Source organism: Salmo salar, chromosome 15 (genome assembly GCF_965601325.2).
Source record: "Salmo salar chromosome 15, fSalSal1, whole genome shotgun sequence".
NCBI classification, from domain to species: Eukaryota; Metazoa; Chordata; class Actinopteri; order Salmoniformes; family Salmonidae; genus Salmo; species Salmo salar.
Window position 1 is genome coordinate 77099834 of NC_138305.1, and position 15688 is coordinate 77115521.

The 15688-nt window shown below is 42.6% G+C and overlaps 1 protein-coding gene across 2 annotated transcripts; it reads left to right on the forward strand.

The window, feature by feature from the left end:
• Positions 1-288: 288 nt before the first annotated feature.
• LOC106572177 (glucocorticoid modulatory element-binding protein 2) lies at positions 289-8231 on the forward strand. Of its 2 annotated transcripts, XM_014146096.3 has the most exons (10): positions 289-411; positions 1244-1390; positions 1808-1881; positions 4267-4391; positions 4641-4744; positions 5476-5633; positions 5734-5808; positions 6171-6308; positions 6541-6663; positions 6872-8231. In XM_014146096.3, exons 2-10 carry the CDS (start codon positions 1263-1265, stop codon positions 7471-7473), a joined length of 1527 nt encoding a protein of 508 aa, XP_014001571.1. In that variant the 5' UTR covers positions 289-411; positions 1244-1262; the 3' UTR covers positions 7474-8231. The 2 variants fall into 2 exon arrangements, with proteins under 2 accessions (XP_014001571.1, XP_014001574.1); XM_014146099.3 differs by lacking the exons at positions 289-411; positions 1244-1390; positions 1808-1881 and adding an exon at positions 1893-4163.
• The last annotated feature ends 7457 nt before the right edge of the window (positions 8232-15688 follow it).

The window sequence follows — 15688 nt, forward strand, 5'->3', positions numbered from 1 at the left end:
CAGATAGTTATTGATATAGTTAAAGATGTAGTTAAACATGAAAGTGGTAACTAACACTAACTGTTTGTTAAATTAAATACTTAAATACGAGTATTTTCTTGAATGGTATTTTACAGACCAGTTAATATTCAATACTGGCAAAGACAAAAAAAATTGCTTAAATTCTTGTGTTTCTTGTGATATTATAATGTAATAAATATGAAATGTCAATATCCAATTAATTATATTACTCCAAATGGATTGCCAATTTCTCTATCACGACTATGGAACTCTGCGATAGCACCATCCGTGACCGCGCAAAACCGACGCCCGTAAACATCTCGTTAGGTCAACGTTAGCGAAAGCAGCTAACTAGCCTTACTCTTGAGCACTGCAACAGTAGCAGCCATTTCTGAAATCTGAAAACAAAAGGTAAGATGAGAATCTATTGAAAAAGTGTCACGTTAGCTCGCTACTATAAAAACAGGCAGATGGGTGCCTCTGTGACTAGTTAACAAGCAATCAACTGCTCCTCACTATGCAAGCTAGCTAGTAGCAGACCGTAAACACTGGACGCTTCAATATGTCCGTCGTCGTAACGTGCGTGCCGTGCTCGGTAAAGATTACGTTATTTTATCACCACGACGTAGCGTTCGCTTTCTGTACGTGAACTGTCAAGCTAAAACGTAGCTACAGCCTGTGAAATTGAATTTCTAATGTATGGTTTGTCTAACATTGTAAAAATATCCAGCTGAATAAGTCTCCCCATCTGTATCTGCATGCCCTGTTTGGGCCTGGTTTTCTTGCTAAACACTTAGCTAGCTAACTAGCTAGCTACTTAGCAAACTTCTTACGCCATAAATATTGTTGTTGCTAGTTACAGCACAGAACAAGCTGCAATGAGAACTGTGTAGGTAACAACTAACTAGCTAGCGCGCTCGCTCATTAATAGCATTGATGTCATATTTATTAGTTAGCCAGGCCCTCTCCACAACATTTATCACTAACTAGCTGCCAAGCTAGTTTAGCTACGCAGCCAATTGAAACGGGCCTATTAAAGCCAAGTTTATGATCCCTACCACCATAATCACCCCTGTAAGGCCAGTTGGTGGAAGCCACAATGAAGAGCCCAATAGCTTCTGTTAATGGCCAGTAGCCCACCTCATCTCATGCAAGCTAACCCAGCCTAGAAGACAATGAAGGGAGATGTGCTCTTGAATTATAAATGTTATCACTAGCACACAACTGTGTCTTCATCACTTAGTGAGACCTCAACCTCCCTCATGGCATCATCTGAGGTCAATGTTCATGTGGAGGAGGTGGTAGTCGTGACAACGCCGGATGGAGCAGGGGAGGGCTCAGCTGCCGAAGTGAAGACTGCGCTGGTGGCTACAGAGCTGACCCAGCCGGGGTGAGTGGTGGACACACTAGAGCTATGTATGAGGATCAGTGAATTCCCAGCCCAGCCAGGGAAGTGTTAGAGCCTGATACACAACGAATTAGTTCATCGTGTGTTTACCATACACACACCTCAGTCATTTGAGTTAGTGATACCCTTTAGGCCTATACCTTATGTTACATTACACTATTTAGTGACGAGTTCTTCCTAGTCAGGTTACATTTATTCAAAAGGTCAACCCTACTAGTGGTAGTAGGTTTGTAATCAAGTGTACCACTACCAAAGACGGTTATAGACTAGTCTTTGGTAGTGGTACGCTTGATTGTACCCTCTCATCTGGGGTGCTGCATATTGTCTTTGGTTTAGCACTCACTGAAGTTTGTCTATGGTTTATAGACTCATTGGAGTTTTTCTGTCTATGCCATTCAGGGAGGAACTTGCAGATGGAAGCATTGAGTCTGAAACCGATGCCACCACCACTTTGACAAAGGAGGCAGTCTTAGGTAAAGTGTGAAGTTAGTGCATTCAGAAAATATTCAGACCCCTTGACTTTTTCCACATTCTGTTACACTACAGCCTTATTCTAAAATGTATTAAATAATTTTTTCCCCTCATCAATCTACACACAATACCCCATAATGACAAAGCAAAAACAGGCTTTTAGACATTTTTGAAAATGTATAATAATAAAAAAACTGACACCACATTTACATAAGTATTCAAACCTTTTACTCAGTACTTTGTTGAAGCACCTTTGGGAGCGATTACAGACTCAAGTCTTCTTGGGTATGACCCTACAAGCTTGTCACACCTGTATTTGGGGAGTTTCTCCCATTTCTTCTCTACAGATCCTCTCAAGCTCTGTCAGGTTGGATGGGGAGTGTCACTGCACTGCTATTTTCAGGTCTCTCCAGAGATGTTCGATCGGGTTCAAATCCGGGCTCTGGCTGGGCCACTCAAGGACATTCAGAGACCTGTCCCAAAGTCACTCCTGCGTTGTCTTGGCTGTGTGCTTAGGCTCGTTGCCCTGTTGGAAGGTTAACCATCGCCCCAGTCTGAGGTCCTGAGTGCTCTGGAGCAGTTTTTCATCAAAGATCTGTCTGTACTTTGCTCCCTTCGTCTTTCCCTCAACCCTGACTAGTCTGCCTGTCTCTGCCGCTGAAAAACATCCCCTCAGCATGATGCTGCCACCACCATGCTTCACCGTAGGGATGGTGCCAGGTTTCCTCCAGACGTGACGCTTAGCATTCAGGCCAAAGAGTTCAATCTTGGTTTCATCAGACCAGAGAATCTTGTTTCTCCTTTAAGAGCCTTTTGGCAAATTCCAAGTTGGTTGTCATTTGCCTTTTACAGAGTAGTAGCTTCCATCTGGCCACCAATCTACCATAAAGGCCTGATTGGTGGAGTGCTGCAGAGATGGTTGTCCTTCTGGAAGTTTCCACATTTCCACAGAGGAACTCTGGAGCTCTGTCAGAGTGACCATCGGGTTCTTGGTCACCTCTCTGACCAAGGCCCTTCGCTCCCGATTGCTCAGTTTGGCCGGGTGGCCAGTCTTGGTGGTACCAAACTTCCATTTAAGAATGATGGAGGCCACTGTGTTCTTGGGGACCTTCAATGCCCAGATCTGTGCCTTGACACAATCCTGTCTCTGAGCTCTACGGCCAATTCCTTCGACCTCATGGCTTGGCTTTTGCTCTGACATGCACTGTCAACTGTGGGACCTCATATAGACAGGTGTGTGCCTTTCCAAATTATGTCTAATCAATTGAATTTACCACAGGTGGACTCAAATCAAGTTGTGGACACATCTCAAGTATGATCAATGGAAACAGGATGCATCTGAGCTCAATTTCGAGTCTCATAGCAAAGGGTCTGAATACTTATGTAAATAAGGAATTTCTGTTTTTTATTTTTTAAACATTTGCTAACATTTCTAAAAACCTGTTTTCGCTTTGTCATTACAGGGTATTGTGTGTATATTGAGGAAAACATTTACTTAATCCATTTTAGAATAAAGTTGTAACAAAATAAGGAAAAAGTGTAGGGGTCTGAATACTTTACGAATGTACTGTAAATAATGAATCATTCTTGATATACACAGGAAACTCTTGAGTGTGAAAAACCCAGCAGCGTTGCAGTTCTTGACACAAACCGTTGCGCCTGGCACCTACTACCATACCCTGTTCGAAGCACTTAAATCCCTAAATCCCTTTTGTAGGTTTGTGTCAAGAACTGCAATGCTGCTGGGTTTTTCATGTTCAACAGTTTACCGTGTGTATCAAGAATGGTCGACCACCCAAAGAAAGGTCAGCCAACTTGACACAACTGTGGGAAGCATTGGAGTCAACATGGGCCAGCAACCCTGTGGAAAGCTTTCAACGCATTTGTAGAGTTTTTCTTGAATTATTCTTTATCTGGCATTAGAGCCTAAGCTTTAAGGCCTAACTGTAGTCACTCCAAATACACACCAAATGCTTTTGGGAAGTTACCGTCGATCCACTGAGGCAAAAAGGACAATGTCGGAGTGTAGTTCAATAAGACAAAAGCATGCACAAGGTGTCATTGTTAGAATTGTTTTGTTTCCGCAAAACATTAGGCTACTGTTAAATAGGCCTAAATATTCAACAAAATAAATGAAGAAATGTTGAAAAAAACCTTCATTGTTCAATAAATGTTCAATAATTATTTTTTTTTCAAAATCTGCAGGTACGGGTCAGTTGCAGGTCTCAGAGTTTCAATTTATCACATATTCGGGCAGTTGTGGACGGGTTATTAGCAATTTCTGGTGGGTGCGAGTGAACAAACAGCTGACCCGCACATCAGAACTGTATGTGTATTTTGAAACAATCAAATAAAAGGACTGAAGTGTTATGTGTCTGTCTTATCAGTGAAGCTGTCAGGTGAGATGGATGTGGAGGCTGACGTGGTCTACCCAGTCACCTGTGGGGACGTGAAGGCCACTCTGGTCTGGAAGAAGTTTGTTTGTCCAGGCATCAACATCAAATGTGTCCAAGTAAGTCTGATTAACTCACTTTAGCAATTTTTTAAAACTTAACTCAGTCCTATTGGATCATGATTTTGAGGTCTCTTATTCCTGTGATATGCACACCAAGGAAGGAACCACGGAGGTACTGATTCGTGTTCATTAGGGACAAAACGGAGGACACTACCTGAACTTGTCCAATAAGAAATGCTTGTTTTGCTACGATGTGCACTAATGAAAACAACTCTGATGACATCTGCCTGTTTATCTGTGTTTCAGTTCAATGAGCATCTCATCAGTCCCAAGGAGTTTGTCTATATGGCTGGGAAATCTACACTGAAAGACTGGAAGAGAGCGATCCGAGTGAACGGCACAATGATCAGGTCTGTGGCTTCGAAAGGATGCATACTTGGGTTTGCACAATACATTTATAATGTGAATCATATGGTCCTCCATGCAAATAATTTAGAATTCTTGTAGTTCCCACTGCTAAGCAAGGTGGAAATGTAGATCAAAAAGTTGGAGCATTCAAAGTACTCATGCCCATGTTATCCAAAACATGAGCCTTGTAATCATTGTGCAGTTCTCAAATGTGCCACAAGATGGCACTATGACATAACATATGATATCAGGTGATTTTAGGGCTCTAGTTCAGTATTGCTGGCCTGGGTAGTGTTCATTATGCACCAAACTGAAGAAAAACATTTCAATTGGACTAAAACAAGGAGGGGCTTCCTGGACTTATCCAATAAGAAACGCTTATTTTCACTTTCCATTGCAAAACCTTTTAAAACATTTAACGTTGCGTGCCCTAATGCAGGGTTTTCACAAATCTGTCCAGGGACCCCCCCCCCCCCCCCCGGCTGCACGTTTTGGTTTTTGTCATAGCACTACACAGCTGATTGAATAACCAACTCATCAAGTTTAAACATTTTTTTTATCAGCTTCATAGTGTTGGGGCAAAAAACCAAACGTGTACCCAAGGGGTGCCTCAAGACCGACTTCAGAAAGCCCTTCACTAATGAACATGACACTGCACTTTGTTGGAGAAAAAAATACTTTCTCTGATGCTGTCTTGCAGCTAAATAATGGTGTATAATACAATTCCCCATAGGAAAATCATGGACTCTGGCGAGCTGGATTTCTACCAGCACTCCAAAGTGTGCTCCAACACATGCCGCAGTACCAAGATTGACCTGGTGGGGACCAGAGTGTCACTCAGAAGCCAGCAGTCCACCGACTACGTCCCTGTCACCCCCTCCTCAGCCGACAGTAAGCACACACACGCCTCGATTCCCTCAAACCCTCTTATGTGTGGCATTTTTTGTGTCAAATTGTAAGTTATTCAAAGCTTACGATTTTGTTGTTCTAGTGAACGGATCACAGGCCACGTTTCCCACAGAAGTATCATCAGACGAGACCACGGAATGGGTCACGGCCATAGGAGGTGAGTTTGAACTTTGAGTTATCATTTTAAATGTCAAAAGTTTTTAGCCTGCCTTCTTCTTTCCAACTGACCACTATGCTTAGAAATGAGGCTAGGTGACCACTCAAAGTTCAATAATCAGACAGGCAATCAGGTAATGGGCCAACTATTTGTCTAGTCACCTGACACGGTGCTAAAGCACTTAGATCCATTGACTGTTATAATTGTGACCATGTTGTACACTGACTCTCTATATACTGGCAATTCACAAGTCTAGCAATCAGGTTTAAACAGTGCTTTATCCAACTCTCTGAATGTCTATTTGAGATTATGTAGTTGATTGTATAGAAGCAACTCCGTGGTGTGTGTTTGTATTGTTCCAGAGGACTCTGTGACGTTCTGGAGGGGTCTGAAGGAGGCGGGGCTGCTGGAGGAGGTGGTGGAGGACTTCCAGAAGGAGATCCAGGAGATGCTAAAGGGCATGCAGGAGCGCATCACCGAGCCTCCCCTGCAAGTTAATGGTCAGTTTCATATTGTTGGATGATCATAAGGGATATTTCACTCAAATATTTTTATAAAATGTATTAATTACGGTATTTCACTCTGTAATATTGCTATACTAGCTTGTATGTTTCCCCCATTTATTGAACGTACAGTCATGTGGGAGCTGTTGTTCTGCTGTCTTAGTGCCATTCTAACTTCAAACCTGTCTTCTCATCTCCCTACTCTCTGTGTTGGACCTTGACTTCTCAGATGCTGTGCTGCTGAACAACATAGTGCAGAACTTTGGCATGCTTGACCTGGTTAAGAAGGTGCTGGCCAGTCACAAGAGCCAGATGGACCGATATAGGGAGCAGTATTCACGCAGTCTTGTCGGTGAGTTAAATAACATTCTTCATTATTGTGTCTTTGAGTGCTTGTTTTGTGTTTTTATGGGGTTTTCTAGACAGTCTTTACACTCTCTTTTGTAGACATCATTATTTTTGTTGTAACTGGCTTAGAAGCAGCTCCTTGAGCAAATAATGTGAAATGTTACTGTTTGGCCTAGGTGTGTATTAAGTTTGACCGCTTTCTCTTGCCGTAGCTCTGGAGCAGCAGTGTGACGAGCACAGGAAACGTGCCAAGGAGCTGAAAAGTAAATCCCAACACCTCAACAATGTCCTCATGACCCTGACCCCCGTGGCCACACCACCCACGCCCAAACGCCCCCGCCTCACCCGCGCCGTCTCAGGCCCCGCCGTTATGTCCAGCGCCCCCACCCAGATCACCCTGCCCCTCACCCAGCTGTCGGGTCTGCCTGCTGGTTGCAAAGTTCTCTCGATGGGCGGCGCGGTTGGTGCCGGCCAGCAGACCTACACGGTGCTGACATCCCCCGTGGGCGAGTTGGGCCCAGATGCCTCCAATCTGACGGTACTCTCTTCAGCCGCTGCCGTTCAGGAGGGCGCCACCGCCACCACGGCCTTCATCAAGATGGTCAGCCCAGGCTACCAGCTAATCACGCTGCCTGCTGCGCTGGGAACCCAGCTACAGGGCCTGGCAGGGGGCACGCTCCAGGGCACCCCCACCATGGTGGCAATGCCCATGGGTAACAACTCGCTGCAGGGCATGGCAGCAGTCACAGCATTGGAGACACAGGTGGACGTTCAGGTGCAGGAAGCCAAGGAGACGGTGGAGGTGGATAGTTAGAGAGATGTACTACTCCTATATTATTACACACACACACAGCAGGAACTGAGGCCCCGTTTGTCCTCACTGGTTTAAGTGCTGGAACCAGTGTAGGTCTAGTGGTGTTGAACTATGAAGCACCCATCTCAGTAAAGCTTTAAAAAGATCACTTAAAAAAATGTATAACAACGTATACATGCACTGCCCGTTTTAGTCTAAGAACCAGCACGTGTGTGTATGTTTTTTCCCAACATGCAAGTAGATGCCATCCCTGCTCAAAAGTCATGATCTTAGCTCTTCTCAGGTGTCCATTTTCACTGGGGTGTACGTGCCATGTTCACGTTATTTCTTTACATTATGCTAAAAATGTAGATTCTACAAATGCTCATCTTTCAATGTCAGAATTATTTTTCATTTCAGCGACGAATTAACTGTATATATCTTTTTTGTTGAATATTACAATACATTTAATTATATTGGGTTCTGAAAATGAGATGCAAGACTTCGCTCACACACAGTATAAGCGCATGTGCGCGGGTTCGCTTCAGGCTGTTAGAGCGTGGCAGCCAGGGAACCAAAACAGTAGAGAAGTTGAGCCTTGTGCTTCAACGCTCTTAGTGGTTGCGGAAATTGACCCACAATGCTGTTTACTTAATGCATCTGTCATATCGCTGAGTCTACCTTTTAAAGCTTTGAACAAATTGAAAGTGAACAAACTGGTTGTTTTGTTGAACTTGTAAGAGTGTACACTTTGTAAATAAATTTGCTAAATTCTTCAATCTTTGTAATTCGTTAGGGCTATGAGTTTTTGTCGATTAGAACAGTTCAATGTTAGTCGTGTTTCCACTGTAGTGTGCTCTGAAATAACTGAAATCTACAGAGCATTCGTAAAGTATTCAGACCTCTTCACATATTTCACATTTTGTTACGTTACAGCATTATTCTAAAATGGATTCTATAGTTTTTTTACTCAATCTACACATACCCAATAATGACAGAGTAATAACAGGTTTAGTAATATTGGCTAATTTATTCCAAATAAAAAAACTGAACTCACATCAACATAAGTATTCAGACCCTTTACTTTGTTGAAGCAACTTTGGCAGTGATTACAGCCTTGAGTCTTCTTGGATGTAATGCTACAGAACAAGCTTGGTACACCTGTATTTGGGGAGTTTCTCCCATTCTTCTCTGCAGATCCTCTCAAGCTCTGTCAGGTTGGATGGGGAGTGTCCGCTGCACGGCTATTTACAGGTCTCTCCAGAGGTGTTCAATTGGGTTCACTCAGGGCTAGGGTTGCACATTTTGGGGAATATGAATATTCAGAGGTGGAAACCTTCTGTGGGAATTAACGGGAATATATGGGAATTAACGGAAATATATGCAAATTAATACCATTTAAATGTAGATGTTTTTTGCATTGGATATATTTACCATATCATATGGAGATGAACATAAACCTTTTACCTTATCATAAGTAGACATAATTGCAAATGATTAAATCCTTCCAATAGAAAAAAAAAAAAGTATTTAGTTACAAATTGAACTTTAATTAAATGAGTTGACTCTTCACATGGGATGATTTCACTGAACAACAAAAGAAAGGGAATATTGAATGATCCCCAATGATCCATCGCATCTCCCAAAAACGTTTTCAACATACATCTGTAAAATGATAGTCTAGAAAATAAAGCTTTGGTTGTCTTCCTCTCAGGCTTCCATGTCTTCTCCCTGGACCTCCTCAATGTCCACCTCTTGAACATCAGACTCTGAGGCCTCATCTTCACTGTCACTTTCCAAACTTGTTGAGGATGGCTTGTTGTCAGGCTCAAAAAGCCTCACATTTGCCCGGATGGCCACCAATTTTTGCACCCTTGTATTGGTCAGCCTGTTGCGTGCTTTGGTGTGTGTGTTCCAAAACAAGGACCAGTTGCGCTCTGAGGTGGCTGATGTTGGTGGGATTTGGAGGATGATGGAGGCAACAGGGGAAAGAGCCTCAGATCCACAAAGTCCCTTCCACCAGGTGGCTGATGAGACATGTTGGCACGACTGCCATATTGCATCTCCATCCCAAAGGCCTTGCTTTGAAGTGTACTTCGCCAGACTGCCAAGAACCTTGCCCTCATCCAGGCCAAGATGGTGAGACACAGTAGTGATGACACCATAGGCCTTGTTGATCTCTGTATCAGACAGGATAACTCTTTCCAGCATACTTGGAGTCCAACATGTACGGTGCGGCGTGTATGGGCTTCAGGCAGAAGTCTTCACGCTTTATGATATATTTCAGAACTGCAGTTTCCTCTACTTCGAGCAACAGTGAAGTGGGCAGGGCAGTATGGATTTCTTCTCTTACATCTGCAAGCAGAGTCTGAACATCAGACAGGATGGCATTGTCTCCCTCAATCCGTGCAATGGCTACTGCTATAGGTTTCAGGAGTTTCAGGCTGCTTACCACTCTCTCCCTAAATACATAATCCAGGAGGATAATCTTGATGGGGCTGTCCATATCGGCAGACTGTGATATGGCCATTTCTTGGAGAGACTCCTTCCCCTCCAGGAGACTGTCAAACATGATGACAACACCACCCCAATGGGTGTTGCTGGGCAGCTTCAATGTGGTGCTCTTGTTCTTCTCACTTTGCTTGGTGTGGTAGATTGCTGCTATAACTTGATGACCCTTCACATACCTAACCATTTCCTTGGCTCTCTTGTAGAGTGTATCCATTGTTTTCAGTGCCATGATGTGCTTGAAGAGCAGATTCAATGCATGAGCAGCACAGCCAATGGGTGTGATGTGAGGGGAGGACTCTTCCACTTTAGACCGAGCAGCCTTCATGTTTGCAGCATTGTCTATCACCAGTGCAAATACTTTCTGTGGTCCGAGGTCATTGATGACTGCCTTCAGCTCATCTGCAATGTAGAGGCCGGTGTGTCTGTTGTCCTTTGTGTCTGTGCTCTTGTAGAATACTGGTTGAGGGGTGGAGATGATATAGTTAATTATTCCTTTCCCACAAACATTCGAACACCCATCAGAGATGATTGCAACACAGTCTGCTTTCTCTATGATTTGCTTGACATTTACTTGAACTCTGTCGAACTCTGCATCCAGCAAATGAGTAGATAAAGCATGTCTGGTTGGAGGGGTGTATGCTGGGCGAAGAACATTCAGAAATATCTTCCAATACACATTGCCTGTGAGCATCAGAGGTGAACCAGTTGCATACACAGCTCAAGTAAGACATTCATCAGCATTTCTCTGACTACGATCCTCCATGGAGTCAAAAAAACGTCTGATTCCAGGAGGACCATGAGCTGTTGCTATCGATAAGGTGTCTGAATCATAATATTTACCTCGAATAGAAGTAGAGGGACTTTTGTCAGAGGTTGCTTGTTGTGAGCGCTGAGGGAACTTTATGCACTTGGCTAGATGATTCTGCATCTTTGTTGCATTCTTCACATATGATTGGGCACCTTATTTGCAAATGTACACAGCTTTTCTTTCTACATTATCTGCAGTGAAATGTCTCCACACATCAGAAAGTGCCCGTAGCATTTTCCTGTAAAGATTAGAAAAAAGAATGTAAAAAAAAAACAAATACAATTCCATGTACAGATAAAAAGTTAAGCAGTTAGATTAAACAACTCATTTGTAAGATAAATGTTTTAAAATGAAACATGTATGGAAACAGGTGAATTAACACTCCTCAGTTAGCAGGCTCAAACAAGCTAAAACCCACATGGCAGCAAAAACTAACTAGCAGAAATTGTTAACAAGTTCGAAATTATTTAAACACACTTTGCTGTAGGCTACTATTTACTAGTTAACAAAAAATCATGTATGTCATATAAAATATATTCACCCCACCCAGTATTGTAATCAAAACTTACCAGAAAGCATGTAGTCCTTGGCTAAGACAGTGTAGTAGTGTGGGCTCAATAGCATCTCATTAGTGTAAAGATCTTGAGAATCAGCTGTACATGTGATGCACTGTGCATGCAGAGGGTTGCAATTATATTTAATTGGGGATAGTTTAACCAAAACATGCCACAAGACCTGGAATTGCCTTATGTGTATCCCACAAAAAAAGGTTCACTGTTAAAAGCTAACTTTTTGGATGAATCTAAGCAAAATTCCCCAAATTCCCAGGCTTTCCCATGGAAAATTTCCGACCCTTGGCAACCCTAGTCCGGGCTCTGGCTGGGCTCAAGGACATTCAGAGACTTGTCCCGAAGCCACTCCTGTGTTGTCTTGGTTGTGTGCTTAGGGTCATTGTCTTGTTGTAAGGTGAACTTTCGCCCCAGTCTGAGGTCCTGAGCGCTCTGGAGCAGGTTTTCATCAAGGATCTCTCTGTACTTTGCTCCGTTTATTTTTCCCGTGATCCTGACTAGTCTACCAGTCCCTGCCGCTGAAAAATATCCCCACAGCATGATGCTGCCACTAGCATGCTTCACCATAGGGATGGTGCTAGGTTTCTCCAGAGATTACGCTTGGTATTCAGGCCAAAGACTAAAATGTTGGTTTCATCAGACCAAAGAATCTTGTTTCTCATGGTCTGATAGTCCTTTAGGTGGCTGTTGGCAAACTCCAAGTGGGCTGTCATGTGCCTTTTAGTGAGGAGTGGCTTCCGTCTGGCCACTCTACCATAAAGGCCTGATTGGTGGAGTGCTGCAGAGATAGTTGTCCTTCTGGAAGGTTCTCCCATCACCACAGAGGAACTCTGGAGCTCTGTCAGAGTGACCATCGGCTTCTTGGTCACCTCCCTGACAAAGGAACTTCTCCCAATTGCTTAGTTTGGCCGGGCGTCCAGCTCAAGGAAGAGTCTTGGTGGTTCCAAACCTTTTTCCATTTAAGAATTATGGAGGCCACTGTGTTCTTGGGGACCTTCAATGCTGCAGAATTTTTTTGAGAGCCGTAGGACTCCAATCAAAATGTAGAAACATCTCAAGGATGATCAATGGAAACAGGATGCACCGGAGCTCAATTTTGAGTCTCATAGCAAAGGGTGTGAATAATTATGTAAATAAGGTGAATAAACTTGCAAAAATTTTAAAAACCTGTTTTCGCTTTGTCATTATGGGGTATTGTGTGTAGATTGATGAGGAACATGTTTTGTTTATTCGATTTTAGAATAACGCTGAAACGTAACAAAATGTGGCAAAAGGGAAGTGGTCTGAATACTTTCCGAATGCACTGTATATGTCAAATAATGAATGCTATCTGATTTATGGCCTCATAGCCATTACTGGAAAAATGTAAGTATTTTGTTTAAGGCCTTTATTTTTATTTGTAAACCTGTTTTCTCAATTCATCATGAAATCAATACTTTAAAATAACTTTTTGTAACATGCAGTACCAGTCAAAAGTGTGTACACATCTACTCATTTAAGGGTTATTCTTTATTTTGACTATTTTCTACATTGGAAATTTTTTTTTGAAGACATTAGTACTATGACATAACACATATGGAATCATGTGGTAACCAAAAAAGTGTTAAACAAATCAAAAAATATATATATATTTGAGATTCTTTAAAGTAGTCACCCTTTGTCTTGATGCCAGCTTTGCACACTCTTGGCATTCTCTCAACCAGCTTCATGAGGAGTGACCTGGAATGCATTTCAACTAACAGGTGTGCCTTGTTAAAAGTTAATTTGTGGAATTCCTTTCCTTCTTAATGCGTTTGAGCCAATCTGTTGTGTTGTGACAAGGTAGGGGTGGTATATAGAAGATAGCCCTATTTGGTAAAAGACCAAGTCCATATTATGGCAAGAACAGCTCAAATAAGCAAAGAGAAATGACAGTCCATCATCACTTTAAGACATGAAGGTCAGTCAATCTGTATAGTCGCAAAAACCATCAAGCACTATTATGAAACTGGCTCTCATGAGGACCACCACAGGAAAGGAAGACCCAGAGTTGCCTCTGCTGCAGAGGATAAGTTGATTCGAGTTAACTGCACCTCAGAAATTGCAGCCTGAAAAAATGCTTCACAGAGTTCAAGTAACAGACACATCTCAATATCAACTGTTCAGAGGAAACTGTGTGAATCAGGCCTTCATGGTCGAAATGCTGCAAAGAAACCACTACTAAAGGAGACCAATAATAAGAAGAAACTTGCTTGGGCCAAGAAACACGAGCAATGGACATTAGACCGATGGAAATCTGTCCTTTGGTCTGATGAGTCCAAATTTGAGATTTTTGGTTTCAACCACCCTGTCTTTGTGAGACACACAGTAGGTGAACAGATGATCTCCGCATGTGTGGTTCCCACCGTGAAGCATGGAGGGGGAGGTGTGATGGTGTGGGGGGTGTTTTGCTGGTGACACTGTCTGTGATTTATTTAGAATTCAAGGTACACTTAACCAGCATGCCTACCACAGCATTATGCAGCGATACGCCATCCCATCTGGTTTGCGCTTAGTTGGACTATCATATGTTTTTCAATAGGACAATGACCCAAAACACACCTCCAGGCTGTGTAAGGGCTATTTGGCCAAAGAGAGTGATGGAGTGTTGCATCAGATGACCTGGCCTCCACAATCACCAAAACGCAACCCAATTGTGATGGTTTGGGAAGAGTTGGACCGCAGAGTGAAGGAAAAGCAGCCAACAAGTTTTCAGCATATGTGGGAACTCCTTCAAGACTGTTGCAAAAGCATTCCTCATGAAGCTGGTTGAGAGAATGCCAAGAGTGTACAAAGCTGTCATCAAGGCAAAGGGTGGCTACTTTGAAGTATCTATTTGTTTAACCCATTTTTGGTTACTACATGATTCCATGTGTGTTATTTCATAGTTTTAATGTCTTCACTACTATTCTACAATGTAAAAAATAGTACAAATAAAGAAAAACCCTTGAATGAGTAGGCGTTTTCAAACTTTTGACTGGTACTGTATTTTTCTTCTGACTAGAAACAGGGTTTAGAGTTGTTTTGTGCGAGAATTTCATCACTTGTCTTCTCTAATTCACCACATGATCATGCCCCAGCTTGATTGGCAAGCATACAAGCAAGCTAGTATACTTGACTCGTAAATGTCACCGGCTAGTCGTGCTGCAATGAAATAGGTAAGCTTGACGTTTTGATGTTGAAATATGGCGTGTTTTAGCAGTCAATGTTTTTATTTTTTAACTTCGTTACCTGCTTGGAAGTCTGTTATATTATTTCATCGTTTTGTTACAATAGCCTGCCTATACGTTTTCTAAACACGTTTTCAGACGTGTCGCTATGCCACTAGCCCCTCACCTTGATATCAGAATTTACTGATAGGGGGCGCTGAAGTCTTAACTTTGTTTCTCTGTATATTCATATTTGGCCAGCGACTGCCGGCAGGAGCGTTGGCTTTAGGTGCGCTACTGCATATAAAGTCAGATGACATCAAACCTGGATAACAGTTGCTGGACTCAATGGTGACCGCTCAACAGTGAGTTTGATATGTCCTTGTATTCATGTCATTGATTTAAGTTGATGGGAATATTTTACTTCAACTTAAAATGTTTGATGGATTCTTAGAATAGCCATTGCAATCAGTGAACTTCAAAGGCTACAACATTTTATTCAATGTTTTATTCAATGTAAATCATTCGAGCGTACTCCTGATCGTAAATGCAATGAAAGGTCCTCTTGCAATGAGGCGATCTCCATGGTTTTGAAATGCACCACGAGCCTTTGCGCATTGGCGCTCCCAATGCTCAACGCTCCGCGCTGTCCTCTTGGCAACGAGGTCCTACTCTTGGGCTACTCGTCCACAAGATGGTGCTAGTACACTTCCACTCATCCTCACAACTCAATGTGGTTGGGTGATTGATTTTAATTAAGAAATGTATTTTCATGGTAAAAATGAGACCACTGATATAAAGGCCCATGTCATCCTCTATGTTCGCTATGCTGTAGGCCTAGTTTTTGCTGTTGTTATTCTTTATTATTGTTGAAATATTACAGATATCTCATTAATTTATGTATTTTTTTTCTCTCCGAATGATAACAGGCCGTTGGTGGTGGCCAAGGATGTGTCTGCGTCTTTACGCGTTTGGTCACCTTTGGCGCTACAAGGTGAATGGCAAGATGTCGATTTCATTTTTGTAGGCTATGTTGTATGGTAGCCTACGTACATAAATCAGGTGTGCGTGTGGGTGGCTGGATGTTTGTGTGCTCGCGTTCAATGAGCCATTTTGGAGTTTGATAATCAATTCGCCTAGACATTTTTTTCATTCAAGCGACACAAACATGTTTTACTTAC

Excerpts from the sequence above, each read along its gene's own strand:
- LOC106572177 (XM_014146096.3), top strand. The coding sequence starts at position 1,263 with ATGGCATCATCTGAGGTCAATGTTCATGTGGAGGAGGTGGTAGTCGTG. Across the intron at positions 4,392-4,640 it reads TCAACATCAAATGTGTCCAA|TTCAATGAGCATCTCATCAG; the intron begins GTAAGTCTGATT and ends TCTGTGTTTCAG. Across the intron at positions 5,634-5,733 it reads CACCCCCTCCTCAGCCGACA|TGAACGGATCACAGGCCACG; the intron begins GTAAGCACACAC and ends TTGTTGTTCTAG.